Source organism: Amblyomma mixtum, chromosome 10, assembly GCF_055824585.1.
Source record: "Amblyomma mixtum isolate Tamu chromosome 10, ASM5582458v1, whole genome shotgun sequence".
Lineage (NCBI taxonomy): Eukaryota > Metazoa > Arthropoda > Arachnida > Ixodida > Ixodidae > Amblyomma > Amblyomma mixtum.
The window spans coordinates 25,476,874-25,500,452 of NC_143021.1; the positions used below are offsets into that span (position 1 = coordinate 25,476,874).

At 48.4% G+C, this 23,579-nt stretch overlaps 2 protein-coding genes across 2 annotated transcripts; one reads left to right on the forward strand and one right to left on the reverse strand.

The window, feature by feature from the left end:
• Positions 1-10,602: 10,602 nt before the first annotated feature.
• On the forward strand, positions 10,603-13,612 carry LOC149325413 (uncharacterized). The gene is made up of 5 exons (XM_089564272.1): positions 10,603-11,029; positions 11,116-11,381; positions 12,305-12,574; positions 12,948-12,970; positions 13,574-13,612. Exons 1-5 carry the CDS (start codon positions 10,608-10,610, stop codon positions 13,610-13,612), a joined length of 1,020 nt encoding a protein of 339 aa, XP_089420398.1. The 5' UTR covers positions 10,603-10,607.
• On the reverse strand, positions 13,039-15,326 carry LOC149325414 (uncharacterized). Its single transcript, XM_089563957.1, has 3 exons — positions 14,859-15,326; positions 14,449-14,656; positions 13,039-14,353 (listed from the first exon to the last, which is right to left on the reverse strand). The coding sequence occupies exons 1-3, from the start codon at positions 15,324-15,326 to the stop codon at positions 13,965-13,967; spliced, it is 1,065 nt and encodes a 354-aa protein (XP_089420083.1). The 3' UTR covers positions 13,039-13,964.
• Between the last annotated feature and the right edge of the window lie 8,253 nt (positions 15,327-23,579).

Genomic DNA, 23,579 nt, shown 5'->3' on the forward strand with positions numbered 1-23,579 from the left:
GCGCGACGCTTGTGTCAGCACGCCGTCTGTTGCTTTGACTAAGAAAGAATTTGACATGTTAAAAATGTGATTATAAATATCTGTGATTATTTGTCTTATGCTTTTTTGTGGACGCTTGAACGATATGGTTGCGACGCATGTGCTTTTTGAGAGGGTGAAGAAGGTATAAGAAGCAATGTTTCTTCGAAATAAAAACCAGTTGTAAGTCAGCGCTTGTCTCTTGTCCCGATGTTTTGCGCTGTTCCATCAAGAAAGGTGGAGCAAATCTGTAATAAGGGAGCAAATTGCTCATAGTCATCCTTCCAAGGGCAGACATGCGGCTACAAAAGAAAGCTGCTCAGCTTCCACAGAAACTTCGTAGTTAAAGGAACATTTGATGATTTCACGAAACATTTGACCATGCACTGATACTTTTCTTCAGCTTGCAAGGCACCCAGGTGACAATACAGCGAACGCGTGAAGGAGAAAAAGAAGACCTGCAGCAGCTCCTCTCTGCTTCCTCCACACCCCTGATATAGTAGCACTTCTGGATGCTGGCACAAATTTATCGCTGCCAGGATATGCTCTGGTGCCCTCTGACACCACTCAAACCCCAGCGTTACCACGTATCTCCAACATTTTGTACCATACACTTGTCATGTACTAACCTCGCCGGTAGCTCACACATTTCTAGAATTAATCCTCTCCACTTACAGATCTCATCCCCTCTTCATCCTCGACTGTTACCTCCTTCCGAGGCAACCCGTCTCAGATTTAATCTCCCTAATTAAAGCCGCCTCCAACGCTGCAGAAAGGACCCGCTATTATATTAGGGGATTTCAACTGCGCACATGTAGACTGGGGGTATACACGCATTAACAAGAGAGGAGCGGAATTGCGAAACACCCTTCAGATGCACAGCCTGTCCATATATAATGATCTGAGCACACCTACAAGAATCGGCAATAGTGTCACTGCCGACATAGGCCCAGATCTTACTTTTGGTCGCAACCTTCCCACACCGGTGTGGACGAACTCAAATGAGGCCCTGGGCAGTGATCATTATATCATTACTATACAGCTTGCTTTCGCCAAAAAAGCTAAAAACTACCATGTCCGAATTACCAGTTGGGATAATCTTCGGAAGCACAGAGAGGCCAAAACATTAAAATCCCCTTTTAACCTCCACACATGGATGACAGAGCTGAAACAGGATGTCCAGGCATTCACGCAAACATTAGACGCCACCCCCGAGACTCCTGTTGCAGACAGTCGCTTAGCGCACCTACTCCAAGCTCAAAACAGTGTCCTCACACGCTGGAAAACCCAGAAGCAAAACTGGAAACTTAAGCTAAAATTAGCGCAACTACAGAAACAAATAGAAGAGCACAATGCCGCACTCAGTAAATCTAACTGGCATAAATTATGTGATGGATTACGAGGTAATCTCTCCTCCTCCAGGGCCTGGAATCTTTTGCGACATATGATAGACCCCACTCAAGCTAAAAAGCAAACTCGGCTTACACTCAAAAGACTTACCCATAAAAATCGTCAAAATCATCAAGCACTGTTATGCCAACTACAATCAACTTATACCACTGTGGGCCAAGCTGTATCATATCCCGACTATGTAGGCCCCGATCGACCCTCCCTCGACGCCCCCATTATGGAGGTTAAAGTCAGAGCAGCCCTTATCAAGCTCCGAAACTCAACCCCTGGAGAGGACCAAATCACAAATGTCATGCTCAGAAATCTAGATGACCGTTCAATTTCCCTTCTCATCGACTACTTCAATGAGTGCTGGCAAATGGGGGCGCTACCTGCTGAATGGAAGCACGGGAACATAATTTTCATTCCAAAACCAAATAAGCCCATTAACGCCCAAAACCTCCGTCCCATTTCGCTGACTTCGTGCTTGGTCAAACTGTTTGAGCATGTCATCCTCACCCGTCTCACGCAACACATGGAATCCCATGGACTATATCCCTATACTATGGTAGGATTTCGAGCCCACCTCTCGGCTCAGGACGCCCTACTCCAGCTTTCACACGTTATCCTCAATGACATGTTGCATCACGCCAGAGCAATCCTGGCAGTCGACCTCACCAAAGCATTCGACAAAGTTACGCACAGGGCCATCCTGCAGGGCATCCAAGAGCTGCAGTTGGGGCCTAAGACCTACAACTATATCCGGGCCTTCTTAAACGGTCGCACAGCCTCACTGCATATAGATGATATACAGACCCGGCACTTCACGCTTGGTAACATTGGTACCCCGCAAGGGGCGGTGTTATCTCCCTTCCTCTTCAACCTCACCCTCATCCCCCTGGCTAAGGCTTTCAGCCGCATTCCGCACTTAGGACACACACTTTACGCGGATGATATAACGGTTTGGACCACATATGGCTCGGATGGCGACATAGAATCGACATTTCAGGAAGCCGCCACAACTATAGCTACTCACGCGGCAAACATTGGGCTTGAATGCTCCCCCACAAAGTCAGCACTTCTCATAATCCGCCCGCGGCGCGTCCCTACATCTCCCATCACGATCTACCTGCATGACACTCCCATACCGCAAACATCTACCCTTCGCATTCTTGGCCTGCATTTACAGGACACGGGGAAAAACAACCTTACCGTGAAAGCACTAAAACAGTCCACTTACTCCGTCATCCATCTTCTTAGAAGGTTTTCACATTCACGAGCCGGTCTAGACGAAGCAGACAATCTCAAGGTGCTGCATGCCTTTGTGCTTAGCCGCATTCTTTACGCCACTCCTTACCTGAACCTCTCCTCCGCGGATAAAGACAAGATCAATGCTCTAATCTGCATGGCTGCCAAAGCAGCGCTAAACCTACCAAAGAGCACTAGCACGGACAGGCTCTTCAAATTAGGAATGCACAACACTATACAAGAACTTATAGATGAACATCGCTACACACGATCTTTCCGAGGGAATAAACAGCCGAGGTCAAACTGACATATTATTCTTGGACTTTTGAAAAGCATTCGATAAGGTATCCCATCCAAAGTTGCTGCTAAAGATTAATGCTATTTTCAGGAACTCCAAAATAACACACTGGTTTTCTTCCTACCTCACCTCCCGTGAACAGTTTGTACACCTCGAAGGTTTTCAATCGTCTTCTTCCCCTGTGGTTTCAGGTGTTCCACAGGGAAGTGTCTTGGGCCCCCTTTTATTTTTAGTCTTCATAAATGACCTCAAAAAAGCTATCACAGTCCCAATCAGACTTTTCGCTGATGACTGTGTCGTATACAAAACGATTAGGACCCCAACTGATCAAGAAGAACTGAACGCTAATCTCCATGCAATAGAACATTGGTGCGCTAAGTGGCAGATGGTGCTTAACTCTGACAAATCCGTAATTATGTCTGTTACTAGAAAGAAAAATATAATGATATACCCTTACTCCATTGCAGGTAAACCAGTTAATAGAGTACATCAGCATAAGTATCTCGGCTTAACCTTCACTTCTGACCTTTACTGGAATACTCACATAAATAATATATGCTCTAAGGCACGCAAAACAATTTGGGCACTAAGACGCAAAATCCGTAACGCAGCTCCCGATGTAAAAACACTCACTTATAACACCCTTGTAAAACCTGTAATTGAATATGGTAAAATTTTTTGGGATCCTTACACTGCGTCTAACAAAAATTGAGAAAGTTCAGAAACTTGCTTCCCGTTTTATTTTCAATAAATATCGCCGAACTGATTCACCGACCGAATTATGTAAATTAGCAAACCTTAAAAGTTTAGAATACCGCACTAAGGTAGATAGGCTGAAATTTCTTTACCTTTTAACCCATGGTCACTTGAATATCAACACATCACCATATTTTACAATACACCCTAATGAAACATCAAGACATCGCCATTCCATGTATATTCCTGTGCCGCGTTCTTATAACGATTGTTTTAAGTACTGTTTTTTTCCTCGTGTTATTAAAGAATGGAACATGCTGGCAGAGTCCATTGTAAATATTAACTCCCTCGACGCCTTTCTAGAATGCCTAAAATCTTACCTGGACCGTAGTACAACAATGTAATAGTTTTGCCTCAGCACTTGCATGCGTTATTCTTGTCTACTGTTGATTTTTCCTTTGTTTTTGTGTCGATATCGCAGTTGTGAATTGTACCTTGTTTTGAATGTGAATTTATTAGGTTTTCCACTCCTGTAATAGCCTGAGAAAGACTGACAGTATCAATAAATGAATGAATAAATGAATGAATGAGTACCTTCGTTTGGCTGGCACGGAAACCGGACGATATATACTGGATTCTGTGGGAATTCGCATACCGGCACACAAGACAGACTTCACCTCTCTCCCTCGCGCCATACACACCGCGCTTATCCTGAAACCCTTTCCTAAGAATGTCCACCCTGAATACCATCAATCCCGCCAAGTCGCGCGAGCCAAAGCTCTGCATAAAGAATATGGCACTTCAGAGGATGTGCGCTTGATGGACGCCGCGTGTGGTCCAGACCGTTCAGTAGCTGTGGCTTACCATCCAGCAGCCCCCCCATTTACCCATTTCATAGTCTCCCCTTGTACCCCGGAAGAAGCAGAGGAAGCAGCTATAGCAATAGCCATTGCCCAAACCAATGCGGCTTATATACTTAGCGATTCCAAAACAGCCATTCTTAACTTCGCCCGCGGACGCATCCATCCCCCCGCGTGGTAGATATTGAGAATGTGCACCCTAAATCCCGATAGGCGTATTGAGCTCGTGTGGGTGCCGGCTCACTCTGGCAATCCCGGAAATGAGGCCGCCGATAACATAGCCCGGGGACTTATTTGCCGGGAAAAATGGTGACCCCAGCCGGGATTTCTCGAGGGAGCAGGCACACACGTTCTCAGAACTAACTCAACAAGCACGCCTTGCCCGTCGACTCTATCCCCCTCCCCACCCCCGTTTATCCCACTCCCAACAAATCCTCTGGAGGCGACTCCAGACCCGAACTCTTCCTACCCCTCAGCGTCTATCCTACTTCCGCCATGTTTCCCCACAGTGCACTCTCTGCGGAGAATCGCACGCCACCCTGGACCACATCCTCTTCGGATGCGCTGCCGATCCTCCCCCGCAGGGACAGCCCGCCATCGGTAAATGGGAGGAATGGGAGGCCCTCCTTGCGTCGCAGGACCCGGACACGCAACTTCGCTGTGTGTACCGGGATGTCAGTGCCATGGCTCTACGTGGCCTGGACACATGCGCGTAATGTGAGGGCTGCGCGGTGGCCCTGAGGCCTTGCACGGTCCAAACTCAATTGCTTAATAAAGTTTTCCCTCCATCCATCCATCACAGATATCCATCCAATGTATAACAACTCTCCTTCATTCAAAATTCCATTTCATGACGTTTTCTCATCGAATGCAAAGCTACAGCCCTTTCCACTCCTTCATGGTTTCTTGCATGACTAATTAAGGTCCTTTCATTCTCATATTCTCATTGCTACCGATGCCTCGCAGGATCGTGAAAAGGCAGGTTTGGGCACTTTTTTCCCCTACATTGAGATGGTCCTTTTTCTCTCCGTCTTCCTTCTTTCACTGCAATTTACCTGGGCCAATTATTAGCAGCAATTTTAACCTTACGTAAATTAGATCCTACCGCTTCCCAAGTAATGGTTATTACGGACTCTGTGTGTATTTTCTCTACATTGTCATCACCCACTGAGTCTCGGGTATTACGCCTCTTTAAGCAGCTGATCCCGCTCCATCTAAATTTGGTGCGGTTGCTTTGGGTACCGGGGCACATGGGCATTGAGTTAAATGAGGTTGCCGATTCCTTAGCAAGGGCCTTCCTCTGGGGCCCAATAATTGCAGTCCTGCCAACCTGCGCACATACAGCTGCGGTGAGGTTTCGCAGTTACACATTATTTCAGGAATTTTCAGCCTCGGCGCTTACTTCATCTCCCGAATATCAACAGCTTCTGTGCATCCTTGGTGTAGCAAAGACTGGCGCTCGCGCAGACTGGAGGTCTCTTTCACGCGTTTGCGATGCCGAGTACCTCTGCTAAATTTCTACCTCCAAAGATCTGGTCTGGCGGCGGTTTCTCCACGGTGCCCATTTTGTGCCGAGCCTGAGACGGTGGATTCCTACCTGCTGTTGTGCGGCCGCTTCTCTTCGTTGAGGAGGCGCCTTTTAAAAAATTCTGTTTCACCAGCTGGGTCTGTCTGTGTCCACTGCGGTTGTTCTTTCCTTTGGCGCTTCTTTGCTTGGACGAAGCAACAGGAGTGCGCGCTGTGCTGTTCAAAATTTTCCTCTGGAAACACAGCGACTCACTCCCCTGCTAATTTTAATTAACTTTTTATTTTCTATTTATTTTTATCATTCTGATTCCCTAACATTTCTTTTATTTATTATTGTATTTCTGTATCTTTCAGATAGTGCAAAATTAAAGCATTCCTTGCGTTGTATTCGAATTTGCACATATAGCCATCGTCTCGTCTTCGACCTCCCAGCTAACCGGACCCCTGTCATTGCGTCGTCCAACCTGTCAGCCTATACCCTATTACTACTCCTTTTCCTCTAAAAATGCTCCTCTTTCCAGCAGTTCACCGCACGTGTCTTGGCCACTCCCCCGTAGTGGGTATGTGCCATTTTATTTGAGGCCAACCAACCAACCACCGTACCTGGGCCAATCCCCCCGCGTGGGTATGTGCCATGTTTACTGAGGAGAAGAAGAAGAAGAAGAAGATATCCTTGTGGTAGACTCCCCCGGTGTTGCTCTCCCGTGTGCTTTTCTTTTGCCTTTAGTACGCACAGGTGAATAGCAACCCCTGCCTCCCGACTCTTGGCCGATCGCCCAGTGTGGGTATGTGCCATCTCTTCAAAGGCTAACAATAATTACGCTTTCCTGCAGCCTCTGATCACGGCGACCATGACCCGTCACAAGGCGTCCAATGAGCAGCGGGCAGTATCCACGAAGAAGGGGCAAGCCGGCATCAGGACGAGCTGCCTCAAGCATCATGGTTGCGTCACGGGCACGACTGGGCGGAGCCAGGAAGGCGCTTCGTCGCACCCTCAGAGAAGCGGTAGTGGGCGACAGGACGCTCCAGGGTCCATCTGTGAGCACAGAGCCAAGACTAGGAAGGCTGCCAAGGCGACATCACCTGTTGTCGATTCGAAAGCCTCGACTTCTCGAAAGTGAGCGTTAAGGAATTTCTTGCTGCTCTTTATCCCACTCGCTTTAATACCTACTAGCGCGTCCTGTAATTGTTCGCCAATGAAGAAATTCGATATAGGTTCCATCAAACGTGATTTATCCCTCTAAAAGAATATAAACTGTGTGTGTGTGTGTGTTTGTGCGTGTGTGTGTGTGTGTGTGTGCGTGCGTGCGTGCGTGTGTGTGTGTGTGTGATTATCACCTTGCGATGATAACAAGATCACCTAACAGAACTCTTTAGGTAAACTGCAATTGAAAGGCGTCAATTTAGCATGAAGACTGGCAACATTGCACTGCTTAAAATTAAGGCCAACATGTTGCCGTGGTAGCTTCTGAATTTTCAGCAAGCCGCAGAATGGCCTGCGCGAAATAGACAACAACAAAATAGACACTGAGTCAGCGAACGTAAAGCGACGATGCACTTGTCCTGTGTTCTTTCTTTTACTGTACATTTGCCGCAAGCGGGTCGATTATCCTCAGAACACCAAAAGCCGCAGTTCCTAATGCGACTGCATTAGAGTGATAGTAATCGTGTGGTGTAGCACGTCTTTATGTTCACACAAACACACACATTCTTCGTTACTCTAAGAGAGAAGACGGCCCCTGGGCACTACTTCAAGAGTAGCTTTACTATTCCCGGAGCCATTTACATGGCAACATACAGAACTCATGAAAATAGCAAAGCATCGTGCGAAATTAATTAGTCATGTAACTTCAATGCGAAGTACAGACGAAACATATAAAGTATCTTTACTAAACAAAGCACCGTGAAGATGGCACAATATTACAAAGAAGATGAGCAATACACCTGATTACAAAGTAAGATAAATGTTCTCTATTGCATACTACAGACAGCAAGGTTAAATTTTCTATTCAACCTGCAGTGCACTAAGTATGGTAGAATAGTACACAACACAGAATATTTAAAATAAAATCACAGCTCCTCTTGTGCGCTGTGCGATGCCAGTGCGCGCTGAAGAGTATGAGGTGGTTTAAGTTTTTCCGCAGCCCTGCACGACGGTGTCCCTCCACGGTGCGGGAAACCCCACATGCCACATACCAGTGCGAAAGTGTTTCCTTCACTAGAGGAACCATAAAAGACGCTCTTATTACTAAATAAAACGCCCGTATCCAGGCGTACTGCAATGTAAAATCTGGGATATTTGGGATCTGACTTAACAAAATGGAACGACCGTTCGTATCTAAGCATTCTGCGCAGTCTTGAAGAACCCGCTGACACATTCGCAATGTTTTCAAGGACAGTAAGCGTTGTGCTCGCTCGCGGATTTAACTATAACGTCTTGTAACAGAAGACACTAAGCAAACGTTGATGTACTTTTTATGAATTAGTGCTTCGAATGCCAGGAGACAGCCAAAGACAGTGTTAGGCAAAATGTGCTCGTTCCTATGCCGCCTCTACACAGCGCATAGCTGCAAATCTCGTTCAGGGCAATGTAGGAGGAGAGATCTGAGTCAGCAGGGAGAAGTAACGAAAAAACTATAAACGCGAACCGTGAGGCGGAAGCAGGCAACGCTTGGCTGCATGGTGTGCCCGCCTGTCCTCTGCGCAGGGCAGTCGACATCATTGGAGAGTGTTTCACGCCATCGAGCTCCCTTCTCAGGTTGCAGATCACACAGAAAGCATTTTCCTCGCTCTGAATGAGGATGAGGACACATTTGTACCACAAGCGGCCCGTAAGTTTTTTCCAGAACACGACTGCACCTTTACATCTGCTTCTGACTTATCGGTTACAAAGTCCTCCGTTGAGAATGCCTACCTAACCATTGCAGAATTGCTGGGCTCCATTAAATGCCTCAAAACTATCACTTCTCCCAGGCACGACGGCATGCCTAACTCTTTATTCCGTAACTTGGAAGGGACTGCTTTGCAAACACTACATGATAATTTCAACCAAGTGTGGCATTCTGGCGTCATGCCTCAAGAGTGGAAGCAATCTATTCTGGCCCAAATACCCAAGTCAGGTGAGCCTCTAGTATCTCTATCGGCCCTTTGTCCTATTTCTATCACGCCTACCATCTGTCTAATAACGCCAATAACGCGCATTATCACATTGCCACGTATCATTGTAGCGTCCGTTCGTTCGCGCAACGCCGCAGAAAAGGGGTGTTATCATTTTTGTTCGTGACGCGAGAAGCGACCGGACTAATCTCCATTGTTCACAGCCATGAACAGCTGCATCTACTTATTTCTAGATTACTCTAGATGATCTCGACCTGTTGTCTCGAAGTTTCGTTGCCGGCTTTAAATTGAACGATGCCGCGAGCAGCGGGCATTCGTAGTTCGACGATTGACGAGCACGCTTGTTGCTTCCGCCGCCACCGAGTGATTCAGTTCTTTTGCGGGCGCAAGTCAGCCCAAATAAAGACATTCGTTTGCAAGTATTTCTGGTGTCTTCCTGACCGCTGGGTTGCCGTCACTACAACGTGACAATATTGAGTTTCAATAGTTTTCTAACGTTTACTGTAAGCACGGCTACAGATGTCTGCCAATAGCAACCGATTACAATCTTATGTGAGGCTATGCGCGCCATAACCTATTTTCTCCGCTTAAGACCGATACACATGCTTCAGAAGATCGCCCATCTTAATACTCTGAGTGAACTCATCGACCAGCGGGGGGCAAACAGAACTCGCAAGCAGTATCTGCAATTTCATCGCTCAAAGACGCTCCCTCCGTGGTCGTACTGTCAGCTCACAGATAATCGCCCCACTGTTTCCCCGTCGGTATCAGCCGCGTATCTGCCTGAAGGCGACATATTGTACACCGATGCATCACGTACTGCAGAGGGGGGGGGGGGGGGGGGGGGTTCCTGCTGCGTATAGCCCCTCCCATCCGCATCTCAACTCTCGCGCGACATACACCGCGATCACGTGCATCCCCCTGCATTGGAGCTTCAAGCCATTTACAATGCCATTGCTTCCCTTTCGCTCGTTCTCACATTCAATGCAGTTCACTTTGTTGCGACAGCAACACTACGCTAGTCGCTGAGCGATTTCGCGGAGACGAGGAAAGGCCATACTGCGCATGCACGAGGAGCAGTGACGTCACACGGCGCACAGCTGCCGCGCCTCCGCCGTCGCTGCGCGGGTGACTCAGAGGTACCGCCGCCGCGCTCGCCAGTTGCGCATGCGCAGTAGCGGCACATAAGCTAGCGTGCAGAGGCCGACGCCGCTGCCGCGCGCTTTCCATCGCCTCTCTCTCTCTCCTCTTCGATGCTCTGTAGCAGCGCACAGCTAGCGTGCCGGGGCCGCCGGCATGCTAGGTGTGCGTAGTGACGTCACTTGCTCCTCGTACATGCACAGTATGGTCGTGCAAGAGCACGCGAAACGGCGAGACTGTGGGCAATAGAGAGTTTTAGCTGAGCGTTTTTACGGCCAGCGGAGCGGAGCGGACGAGCGCGGACGCCACTGCGCATGCGCACATCGCTGGGCCGGCCAGCGTTTTTACGGAGCGAAGCTTACGCCCGCTGGGAAGCCCTCTCCAGCGGAGCGATGGGCAGCGCGCGAGCGTGCGTAAGAGCGCGCGGGCGTGTATGGGTAATCAAGATGGCAGCCGTCAACACAAGCACCGGCGCTGCTGCGTTGTCGACGGCGACCACAGCTCAGGCCCGTTTACAAGCTAAGAAAGCGCGGAGATGTTTCACAACTGAGGAAGACTTGTGTCTTTTGCGGGAGGTGGCAGCGACCAGGCCGTTTGGAGATGACCATAAGTGGATCGAAGTTGTGCGCATCGTGAAGCACGCGGTGGGCCGCGAACTTACTCTGCGTGGAGCAAAAGACCGCGTGGATTTACTAATCGGATACTGGCGACAGCAGGACGCCAAGAACCTGAAAAAGTGAGTTTTATTTCTGCACAACTAAATGCCGGGCACACTGATAGGCAGTCGTTAATTAACGTGCATGCTGTTTTCACATTATTCAGGTCTGGTACTGAAGAGCAATACGCGGAGAAAGAGCAGATACTCCAAGACCTCTCCGACTACGTTCGGACAATCAATTATGAGCCGAGGATAGCCCCAAGAAGTGGGGGCATTATGAACAGAAAACGGCCCGCAACAGCTGAGTGTTCAGTTTCCGTGTCCCTAACGGGTCCACGGGAAGGTGCGACTTTGGTGCAGGAAACGACTGGCTGCAGCAGTAATCCTAGCGTGGCTGCCGACCGAAGTTGCGAAATTGAATCAACGCATGGTAAGTCTTACCATGTGTGTGTCTAACCTTGCATGTTCTAGGTTTTGATTTTCTCTGCTGAAATATAAAAACGCTTATGAGTGGTAATTGTTGCGGGTATTCTATGCACTGTAAATACGTTCGATTCGTCAGAGCAGTCGAGTGCCTGAGCTTTTCATACTGAAAGTCTTTAGGGCTCACTTCACTCATCATTACTGTGGATGTCCTTACTGTTTTTTTGCTTTGGCTGCGAGCCTCCAAAAATAACCCGCGCAAAAATTGGCAAATCAAACTGCGTTGATTTTTTCAGTTTGCGTGCTGTCTAGAATGGCTCGTAAATAAAACGGCACAAACAGAAAAGGCAATTGACGCGAAATGAGAGAAAGCTTATGCAGTCTTTCAAAACCGAGTCGATCATCGTCAGTGCCGCGCGGCCGGCCTCGGATGAATGATAAAAAAAAATACATTTCTCGATGAAGCAGCAGCAGGAATGAAAAGCCGTACTCACATGTTATAAAGCGTGAAACACGATTGCGGGCTGCCGTACTGTGGTTGTGGAAAGTGGCTTCGCTTACTTTATAACAAAGCAAGCCCACCGCCTAAGAAAAGGCGCTGCGCATCGTTTCGGGTTTCGGTTACCGCATGATTTGTATGGTGACTCCTAAGGACTTAAGCCCGATAAGTAATTTAGTTCCGTGGGTTCCTTTAGAGGGAACTTAGCATGCTTAATAACTGAAAGTAAACCACAGCGTCAGGAGTTCGCAGAGCGAAGGGCGACGATTGGCAACCATAATAACGCTGATTTTAATGTGGGCTCAACTAATTATGCAAATACTGAGGTTTGTAAGAATTAACAGACGATATACATTACTTATCTGTGCGAATGAAAAGCGGCTCCTAGGAAGGCTGCTACATTTTTGTGTCTACCTTTCTTTACACGTTAGAACCACAATCCCCGGCTGCTCAGCTGCTCCTCAATATGTACGAGCCGGATCCTCCAGAGACCTCGGCTGCTGCAGCTGCTGGTGGTGGTGGCGACCGCTATGAGCAACATGTGCAGGGACAAGTGCATAACCAGCACTCTGCAAATGTTAGTCAAGAGCAGCAACACATCCCCGCCGGGCGAACGCAGCCCCAGCCCACAAATGGAACGGACCAAGGAGGAGAGCGCCAGCCTGCAGCTAGGCGACAACTCCTGCCTCTCATTACTACAGGCGAGATTTCAAGAAATGTTTATGCATTCACATGCGTAGTCAGTGTCAAAAACCTCTGGATAGCTAACAAGGAAATTTATACACATTGCCTGCACATTGTTCAACAACTACAATAATTCCAGTACCACAGATTACTGGCATTAGTTTCTTTTTCCTCGGCACAAATGTAGTCTTGTCTTGGTGGATAGTAAGGAAGCAACCATATAGTTTGCTCACACATCCAGAGACATTTTTTCTGAACTCTGCAAGATAGAATGACGTGCACAGAGCTAAAAACACAAGCTTTAAAGCCGCCTTTAGTGTTTATGCATTTAGCACTGAAGAGACATTTCAAGAGAAACTCTGTTCTTTCTTTCTTTTCTCATATTTTCAGACACAGACAAAGAGGTGACTGGGGTAAAGGTGATGACAGAACACCTAAGAAAAGGTGCAACCCCTTACACAATTTTTTATAAAACAAGATAAGACAAAGTTTGGCCCATGGCTTATATATTGGCTAACAACAGAGAATTAGATGTTGCATAGCGACATGTCAACACTTGCAGATACACATTAAAAGAGCTATACACATTCGGAACATGATTGCAAGGCAATTACAGCATAACAACATCCAGTCATAGCTGAAAAGTCATAATGAAAAAAGAAAAAAAAAAGAGATTTCTAAATGTTCTACTCTTCTTGCTATGGTTTCTTTTTTCCATTTGTGTGCAAATTAGTACTTCAACACTGATTTCATAAAAATCAGTCAGCTTCAGTTGTGGAATGCCAATTCATTATGTTTTGTGGAAAAATGCAATGCTGACTTTTGTGCTTTAGTAGATGCTCTTACATGAATTATTTTTTTTATTCGAGAAGTTTTTCACAAGGCATAAGCTGAGAAAGGGGGAATGGAATTCAGGAGATAGAAAGTTAAAAGAAGCAGTAAAGTCCAGTTTCACAAAGGTTGTCGCAGAGGTATGAATTAAATTTAAAAATAGCCTTCTGTGCCTGTCTTTGCAGGAGGCAGAGGACTGCAACATATGGGCCTCCAGCTGCTGACCATGCGTGAGACGCGCGAATATGAAATACGCCTGAAGGAGATGGAAATTGAGAAAGAAAAGATGAAAATTGAAAATGCAAAAGTGGAAAATGAGGCACGGCGACTCGCTCTTGAGGAGCGGAAGCTGGATTTAGAAGAAAAAAAACACCAGCTTGAAGTCTCTCGCCATGAAAGAGAGCATGAAAAACTACTTGAAAGCCTTCAGAAAATGATCAACGCGCAAAGCCAAGCAATTTTTCACTTTTTGAATAAAAATACGTGACTCCTGTGCTAAGTGTTTGCGTTTAGACTGTATTTTAGGATAAGGTTTTGCAAAAGCTCAGATTTCGGAATATGTCTGGTTTGCTAGAACTACAGAGGAGTGAGGTAAGCTTCAAGATCTGGTGGATCAAGTCCGAAATATTGCGATACCTGGGCACTGTATAAACAGGTATGGCAGTTTGCAAGAAGAGCACTCGCTTTGTAGATTCGGGGCAAGTTCTGGAGGTACATCTTTTGGTTCTTCTTAAAGTCTACAAAAGCAAACAGCCCTGCAATTTTACCGAAACCCCACTCCACGGCCTGCCTCACACTACTCATAGCCTTATTAAATTCGCACTGCTCCGGAGTCAAGGATGCACCGCCATAGGGCTTGAGCAGAAGGGGCCGCAGTGGGTAGGCAGGGTCTCCATAAATGCAGTAATCATGCCCTTGAACAAGCTTTTCCAGTTTAGAGTACACTTTGCTGATCCCAAAGTTACCTGAAAGAGCAAAAAAAAAGTATTATATGAGTCAGCAGCACTTGGTTAGGACAGCTGGGCTCATTTGTTTTTGCTGAAGTTGGTTATTCACTCACCAGCATCATGTTTACTGCCGGGATATGACCCATCCAATTGGCAAATGATTCCATTGGGGCACATTATGGCTTGATACTTCAGGGCATGGAATCGTTTGTGGCCGCTGAAATAAAGTTTTTGGTCCCTTGAGGGTCGGCAAATTGCCCGTGCTGTGCCATCGATGAAAGCCCAGCAGTTCGTCAGAGGGGCTCCTTTGGAATGAATGGCCTGAAAGAACAAACAAGTGGGTTCAAAATTTCTACAAATTGATCTGTGATCCTAGTTATGATGTACAGCCCCGCCGTGCTGGCGCAGTGGTTAGGGCGCTCGACTAGTGTGCCTGAGGATCGGGATCAAATCTCGGCCAAGGCGGCCGTTTTTCCTAGCCTGAGTAGGTTTCAAACCTAATTATGATGTATTAGCCACTTACCTGCGAGAATTTCTCCAGTGTGTCGATGTTGAGCCAGCTGTGATTATTTACGTCATCCAGCAAGTGAAAGAAACATTCGTCGATGTGCCGGAGAACTTGATTTGCCAAGGAGGACATCGTCGAACTGTGCCGCCCGAAAAGGTCCTCGAGATCCATTAACCGGTTTGGATAAGCCAGCCGTCTAAGCGTTATGCACAGAGCCTCGTCGCCAGGTACTGAAACCCTCTGCGGGGTTACCACGTGTTCGGGGATGCGCAAGGCCACCCTTAGTCGCCGCACATCATCCTTTTCAAAACGAAAATAGGTCCTGAAAACACCACTGTCCATCGCGTCAATGTTGAGAAGTCCACGTACGGAAAGTGGGTCACGGCGCGTCTGTCCAAACACTTCCAGGCACAACAAATCTTCTATCTCGGACCATTTAAGTCTCGACAGGAGTAGCGGATCTTGCATAATGCTTTTCGGCATCTTGGAAACGGATATAAGCAGAGCAGAAGCAACTAAAAAAGCGCGCGAAAGAACTGACCTGGCGGTTAGCACTTGGCTTCATTTTCGTAGCGTCGCAGTCGCAAACATTTTTCTAACACAAATATTCCTCTACTGCATCCAAAACACCCCTATTTTAAACTAATATAGAGAAAACAAAAGAAAATTACATTTATTCCGCAGTTATAGCATAATAAAAACAAGCGCGACGCGTATTCATATTACGCTAGCTCCAATTCTGACCACGAGATGGCGCAACAGAGCGCGCCGACCTTTTCCGCTCGGGCGGGTTCCGGACCCGCCGAGCTAAAAGTCTTTTCTCGCTCGACGCTCCGCTGGTGTATCCGCTCGTCCGCTCCGCTCCGCTGGCCGTAAAAACGCTCAGCTAAAACTCTCTAATGTAGCTCACGCAACAATATATATCTACGCGCAGTTGTTGCTTCCGAAATCCTTCAGGTTTAACCAGAGCTAAACCACAGCTTATTTTTTACACCGACTCCATCGCCTCCCATAAATAGATCAAGGCTTTTCGACGCACATTCCAGATTACACAATCAGTTCATCTCCTCTGTGCAAAGTACCCATGACCTGTGCGCATACGCTGAATTGACGGCCATGCACATAACATTCAAGCGGATCCTATGACAGAGCTTGACACATCAGACGATCCGCCACCTTCCCTTCTTTCACAAGATCCGTTCCTGTCTCATGGCTACGATTCACAAGCTCTGGGCCAGCGAACACGCGGTCTAATTCCTCCGTGTTCGCACCCTCTCCCCCGTAGTCTTACTCGGCAGGAGGAGCTATAAGTGTACGAGTTTCGGGCAGGGGCGGCTGTGACCCCATCTGCCCGTCATCAGTGGCGTGATAAAGATTTGCCAGCAACTGACAGGTGCCCTCCGCTGCTCCGGACATTTGTGATTTGCGGCACCTGTTGTGGACTTGACCAACGAGGGCCCCTAATAGAAAACAGCTCCTCGGGGAGGTGGCCCTGCGGTGGAACCGCGGCGGTGACTATGTGAACTGGACTGTGAGCAATCAGTTCACCAACAGCCTATGCGACTACCTCGCCAAAAGTGGTCTCTACTCCCTTTTTTAACTTTGTATATCCTACATTCCACTCCCCCTTTCTTAAATTCTGCCGCATGACAGACTTCTTGAATAATAAAAAAAAAGAACCACAGCAACCGCTCCAGGACAGCAGGCAGGACAAGAAGCGTGCGCGCCTTTTTACGAACTGCGTAATTCAAGGCACCGGCCGGCGTTGTCAGCGGAGACAAGTTGAAATGCATAGTGGATGTGCGAAAAAAAAAAAAAACTTTCTAACCTTGCCGTCGTCAGACCGCACGAGTTTCGCGTCGAAGACGAAGAAAGAGGGAAAAACACAGATTCTGGGCGCTAAGACATACCTCGCACGCTCACAAGCGCAGCCACGTAGACGACCGTCTCATGGCTTCGTTACGGTATGCCTGCCTTGTGTGCCCGTCTGCTCCGTCGCCGGTCACCCGCGCGTGCGCGCTAGCGCTCGTGGCGCCACTAAAAAGACGGGTTACCAACTAATTTGTGACGCAGTTCCTGGGGTCAGATTTCTCTCAGTGTCCGCTCTCTATGAGTCCCTTTCTCTATGTCTGCGGTGTCTAGGCGGTGAGCGTTGGCCTTTATTCAGCAAGAGCGAATCACGTTGTCAGTCGCGCGACACAACTGGCAAGAGCGAGCGGTCGGCTCAGCAGCAAAATGAGTGGTAATAGCTGCTACAAGTCACGTGGTATGACGTCACATCTGCACCTGCGACGAGCCTCTAGTTAGAAGTCAAATCCAAGCGTCATTTGACATTCACCAGTGCTTGATACAAGTGGAGCTTTTAAGGCGGAAGCCTTTAATGCCTCATCGCTGTAAGCCGGAGTTGTCGGCAGAAATGTCACGTTTTCCAATTGGTCGAAATAATCGTGACGTCACAGTGCGCAAATTTCAAACGGGGCCAATTGTGCTTTCACTGGTAACCATGCAACCATTTAAAGAAATTTTATAGTGATACTCGAAGTAAAATAAATAAATAAATAAAACCTAGTAGGAAATTTGGCGAGTTCGGGAATTGAACCAGTGTCGAATGGAACCAAGATGCTCCAACCTATCGACGAGTCGGTGGTACAGATCGGACGCCTCCTTAAGCGAGTTTCCAACAAGCATCGTGGTATACAAAAGTCCAACCCTCTGCGCCTCGTTCAAGCCTTCATCTGCTCCCGCATCACCTACTCTGCACCCTACATACGTCTCACTCGTGCCGAAAACGAACGGTTAGAGTGTCACTCCGAAAAGCGTACAAGACGGCCCTGGATCTTCCCATGTCCACAGCTACCCATAAGCCCATGGCTCTCGGAATCTTCAATGCCGTGAGCGAACTTATCGAAGCAACCCTCACTGCCCAATACGAGCGGCTCTCACTCACACACGCTGGCCGAGCGATACTGCAGGAAGTTGGGATCTCCCCGCGGAGAGCAGCCCCAAGTTATGCTGAACTTATCCCGAAATATCGCCTAAATCTCCGCATCCCGCCCATTCGCGAACGGATGCACCCGGAACACCATGCCGAGAGACGGGCCGACCATGCACGTCATTTCGAGGAACGCTTCAGCGGACGTCCGTACGTCAACGAATACGGACGCCTCTGACCATCCCTCGAAGCCAGCGACGGTGGCGGTAGCTATCGCCCCTCACCTCAGCTGGTACACAGCCTGCGGCATTCGCAATGCAGAAACAGTCACAGCAGCAGAGGAGGTTGCCAATGCGCTAGCGCTAGCCGACCCTAATACCAAAATCGTCGTTAGTGATTCTCAACAGGCTATCCGCAACTACGATGCTGGCTGTATCTCTTGCCAGGCGTTACAAATTCTACTTTCTACTGCACCCTCTTCCACCACTAGCTGACTCCTCATGGACACCGACATGCACGAAAACAGACGACAAGCGCGGGCTCGGGCTCTTGAGAGACAGCACGGCTCCCGACCCGGTGTATATTATGTAGAAGTAGCAGGGCCATCGCCCACGTATTTTACACGTCCTCTGTCGTTCACCAGGAAATGCACGTGATGGACTCTCCTTTCGAGCCCCGAATTCATTGCGAGGTGAGGAAGTAGCGATAGCGTTGCTGCCGCCCACGCCATTTCGAGAATCATCATCACGGACTCCCGAAAAGCATGTGATCATTCCTTGACAGGAGAGATCTCCCCCTTAGCTGCTTGTATTCTAAGATGGTCTGCTACTGATCCAACACCGAAAAGAATCATTTGGGCTCCTGTCCACCAGGGCTTACAAGGTAACGAGGCCGCTGATGCGCCTGCTCGAGCGCTTGCTTACTGGGCTCCTCATCCCAGCTCTTCTGGCTCGGAAACTAACCAGCCGCTCCTGCGATTCAGGGAAATAATAACGCATTATAGCGACAACCACCGCCTTTTCCCGGCACCTACAAAGGGCCTGAGTAAGACGGAGGAGCGAACTTTAAGGCGCCTGCAGACAGGCACTCTACTCTGTCCTGCAATCATAAAACATTACGATCCTAACACGGATGGGCGATGCCCGCACTGTGGGGAGACCTGTGATATCTTCCACATGGTGTGGGCATGTACTAGAAATTCCCACCTCCCTCCTTCCCCTACCCCTTCCAGAGAGGCATGGGAGACTGCCCTCCTCAACTGCTCCTCGCTTGAGTCCCAAAGGGCTCTGGTGAAACGGGTGAGAGACGGGGCATTGTCATGCGGTGTCCCGGGCTAGGGACGCCGACCATGAAGCGTGGCCACTCTGTGGCTCCCAAACTCTATTGCACCAACTAAAATTTTCACCACCACCCACGAGTCCCTCAGCGGAAGCGCCCAGGCGCGCACACTCGCCCGAGATATGAGCTGCCAAGCCGAGTGTATGATCAGCCTCCCTGCTTCCTCTGACACTAATATCTCACACGCTTCTCTACTCACCACTCACACGGACATACTCCAGCACTACCGGCTCGAAAGATGTTTCTATCCTTCCGCACACCGTGATCTAACAAGACGCGAAGCCGTTAAACTGGCAGTTTTCCAAACACCCGCTTGTACAGCAGTATCTTTCCGCAACAGATAGACCCCATGAGCAAACACTGCTCAACTCCGGCCACTCTCATACACATGGCGTGGACTTGTACACACCACCACACAAACAACTCAAACGCCCCAGAGACGTGGGAGTCTCTCCTGCGCACTTCCGAGCCAGTAGACCAACGCCGGCTTACCCAGCCCGCGGTGGAGGCCGCGACATTCCAAGGGATCCCCGACAACCAACTATAAGCCAGCGCAACCGGTCCTTGGACTGGTTTCCTGTTTTTGGGCGTAATAAATGAGTTCACCCCCACCACACCGAGGTATGCGAGACAGATACATTTCCTCTCCTCAAAAACCAATTTACCGACGCGCAAGGCGTACAGCCGAACGGGCGATGGCGTTCTGTGGACTCCCTGGCACGCTGTCGCGTTGCACTCTTAGAGGCGAAGCTTAACATTTTGACCACACGTCAGTGACACAAGCAGCAACACCGCGCTTTAGGCGTTCGCCTCAACGCACTTTAGGTTAACAATGCGCCCTCCTGAATTTTTCCGCTTCGAAATGGTTGGGTTTTCAGGCAGTTAAACCAATTAGATGTCCGAAAGCGTGATTAGCCTGGGTGGAACATGTGTTCTTCGCCTACACGTTTGGCGACAAAATTAGACTCATGTTAAGCTCTGATTAAGGTTAAACTTATCTGATCTGTCCTCGCCGCAGATGGAAGTTGATCAACACGACGGTGTGCAATGCACGGCGAGAGTGAGTGTTTTAGTTTAAAGAAGCAATAATCTGCTGTGGCGATAGCATAGTGCTGTCATGCGGTGTCCAGCGAAGCTGATCTGTTCGCGTGGCCTAGCGTTCGAAACACAGACTCGGCATTGTTACTTTATTTCTGCACCCTCAAGGTCACGGACGCCTAAGGTTCTTTGTTGTGCTTGACCCCGTAAGTAGTGAGTTCGAATTTAAACTCCTTTCAAACAATATTTCAGGCTTATCGATGTTAAACCGCCAGTCATTTTTTTTTATTTCGAATTACCCTTAAAAAAAGGAACTTCAGACATTTTCTGTGGGCTAAACTGTGATTATATGGATACTTCAGGTGATGGTAAATTGTATTGAAACACTCAATCTCAGATCAGAGCGCTATGTTCATGACGCAAGTATTTTTAGTGAGCCGTAATGTTGGTCAGGTCAATTAGAGAGATGTGGGAAAGGAATTTGTCCTGCAGTGGGCATAGTCAGCCTGATGATGATGGTGAATGGCGGCCGTCAGCAACGCCAATTGGTTTTGATCCAGTGAGAATCGGTTTTACGTTCATTCAGTATGCGGTTTTCAAGTACGTAATGGTGCCCTTTTTATAGTCCACATTGCGCGGTATCTTTGCAAAGCGGTCAAGGCGAGAAGAACAGCAATGGGGTAGTCGTCAATTCAAGTTTTAGTTTGGAACAGGCAAACGGCGGTGTCCGCCGTAGGTAATCGCCGCTCGGTTCAACCTTCCAACAATATGAAGTTGTGCGGCCCGCAGTTGCGAACTCAAGAAAAAAAATTCGCTGTGGTTTAAGTAAAGTTCAGGTTCTCTGTCTTCCTTTCACCAGAGGTGCCCCGCCGCGGTTTGTAGAACTGGACTGAAGCGACCCTCCGCACCAGGGGTGCCCCGTCAGAGACGGTCTTGTGGTGAGTTGAGATGCAGGGGTGAGGCGAATACTTGAAGTTTATCTACAGATATTTACAACCACATGCAAATTTAGGCACTGGAGACATATTAAACAGCACAAGGGCAAACAACAAAAAGGTAGAACTGGCTAACACTAGGGAAGGCCCCTACTCGGCGTAGCCGAAGATGCACAGCATCTCACCTTAGCCCAGACGCTTTTTCTGGCGCCGGAGCCCGGTTTTAAAGACCTCAAGGCACGGCCCACATTTGGAAGCACCCAATCATTCTACACTCTTCATATGATTGGCTAATCGAGAGCATGGACAGCCCTCCAACTACCGTAGGGTAAATCACCCTCTTCACCACAAAATAAAAATAAAAACAACCACAAATGCACATTCGCGCCAGCACGTGCGCGAATCGGTACCGCGGGCGGGAGCGACACCCGTATTTCCCGGCGCATTCGCGAGCGGCCGCGTTCCAAGAAAGGAGACGCTTCGCTTTGAGCGCCCCCAGCCGCGTTCCGATGAGCCCGCTTACACTACCGATCCCTTACAGTGTAGTTTGGTTAAGCCCGGTAATTGCGAAAGCAATATCTGTACCTACGCCATGGTTATACAATCCAATCCAATCCAATCCAAACCATTCCAATTTAATCCACTCCATTCCAATCCAATCCAATCCAATGTAATCTAATCTAGTGTAATGCAATCTAATCTGATCTAATCCGGCCAACCCGTCCAGTCCAGTCCAATCCACTCCAATCCAATCCATTCTAATCCAATCTAATGCAATCAAGATCAAATGAAGGTCAATGGTGGTCACCGCCGCGGCACGGCAAAGGCGTGAAAGTGCAAGTAGTATTGCTTTCGCAATAATAATAGAATTCACGTTCTACGTTTACATGCGTGGTTGTTGGCAGTCAAACTGATTACCTCTTAGCAGACGAAAAAAACGCCGTTTCTCTTTGTGCAGGCACGTCGGAACGGGACCAGCAATATGTTCATGGCATCACGGCTCAGCCGGCCAGAGACCGACACACGCTGACTCCCAGGGATCAGGACGCCAGCGTCGGGCTTCCCCGCGTGAAAGCAGCATCGGCGGCACTCGATCCTTGGGCCAGACGAAGGGGTGCCCCAGTTCCCAAGACTTCCGATCCCGACCGCTAAATATTCAGCGACCCGAAGCTCCTTCGGATCTGCCGCCTGCTCTCGGCGTCCAATTAGCGCAAGACGGGCGTTCATTGACTTCGGCGCCTCTCGGGGTTCTCGAAACGAACGACGGAGCCAAAGTGCGCGTCACAGACATGGCCACGTGCGTAGCGTTCCTGCTGTACGCGGCAGTGCTCCTAGTGTTCTGGGTCGTCTACTCGGCGGCGGAAGTCAACACGCCCCTGAAGAAAGTTGCTGCAAGGCACATGATGACGGCGACAGATGGGACAGCCGCTCCTGTCGTTTCCACTGTGGTTGAAGACGTCCCGAGGACTACGGTAGCTGGAGAGGACTACATTCGTCGTAGCACGCGATTCGACGATGGCGTTTCGCTCCACGAAGAGGAAGCTCAAAACGATCAGGCTGGTGAAATGTTTATGCATCTGAACCAGGTTGAACCGATCGCTGTTGGCGGCGACACTGGACAAAATGAGACTACGACCGCTGAAGGCGCACTGACTGAAGGGGAAATTTAATTGTAATGTACACATACGTAACCACAGCAACTGGTAGTCGGCGGTGATCTGACGTAAGAAAGAAGCGTAGAAAGTTGCGTAAGAAAGCCAAGTGCTCAATTCGGAATTGGGTTGCTATAGGTAAAACGTAGTTTTTCGTTTGCCGACCCTCAAATACACTTAGTCAATGGCAATTGACTTTCGCGGTAACTCTATGCAGTGGCTTTGGAAAGGCCTCATGCGTTTCATTGCGTAGTAAACATAAGGTACCAATTTTTTTACGTCAAATTTGGTCCCGTAATGCGTGTGGTGCTTTGGCGTCGTCTTAAATGTTACGCCTGCGAAACACCAAAACAAAGCTCTAGGACTGCCCATAGAGGTGTCACTACTGTACACCGATATCGACAGCAGCTAACAGCGCATGCCTATCGGCTTTTGGCTGCAGTGGTCGGCGCTATATGCGTGCACTTTACTGACAATTTGCATCTCCACGCCAGCGCTAAACTTTTATATGCATTTATCGCAAAAAAATGCGTAGAAATGGTGACACTTCGTAGTCATTGAAGGTACATTTAGCTCATGTACTAAAACGTGACATTTTCCAACGTATGGCAATCGATGGGATCTCACGGCTCATGGAAGCCTTGAGTACGAGACGAACTGTATTTCTTATAAGGGTATTCTGGGTTTCCATAATCTTATGGACGTGCCCTTTGAGTATAAAATTAAAGTTTTAAGCATAGAGGGCTGTGATGCGAAAAAAAAGATACCAGCAGAAGCTCAAGAGCGGGCTCAAAGTGACAACCTATTGACACAGCATTTTTTCTTTCCAGCGAAAAGAAAT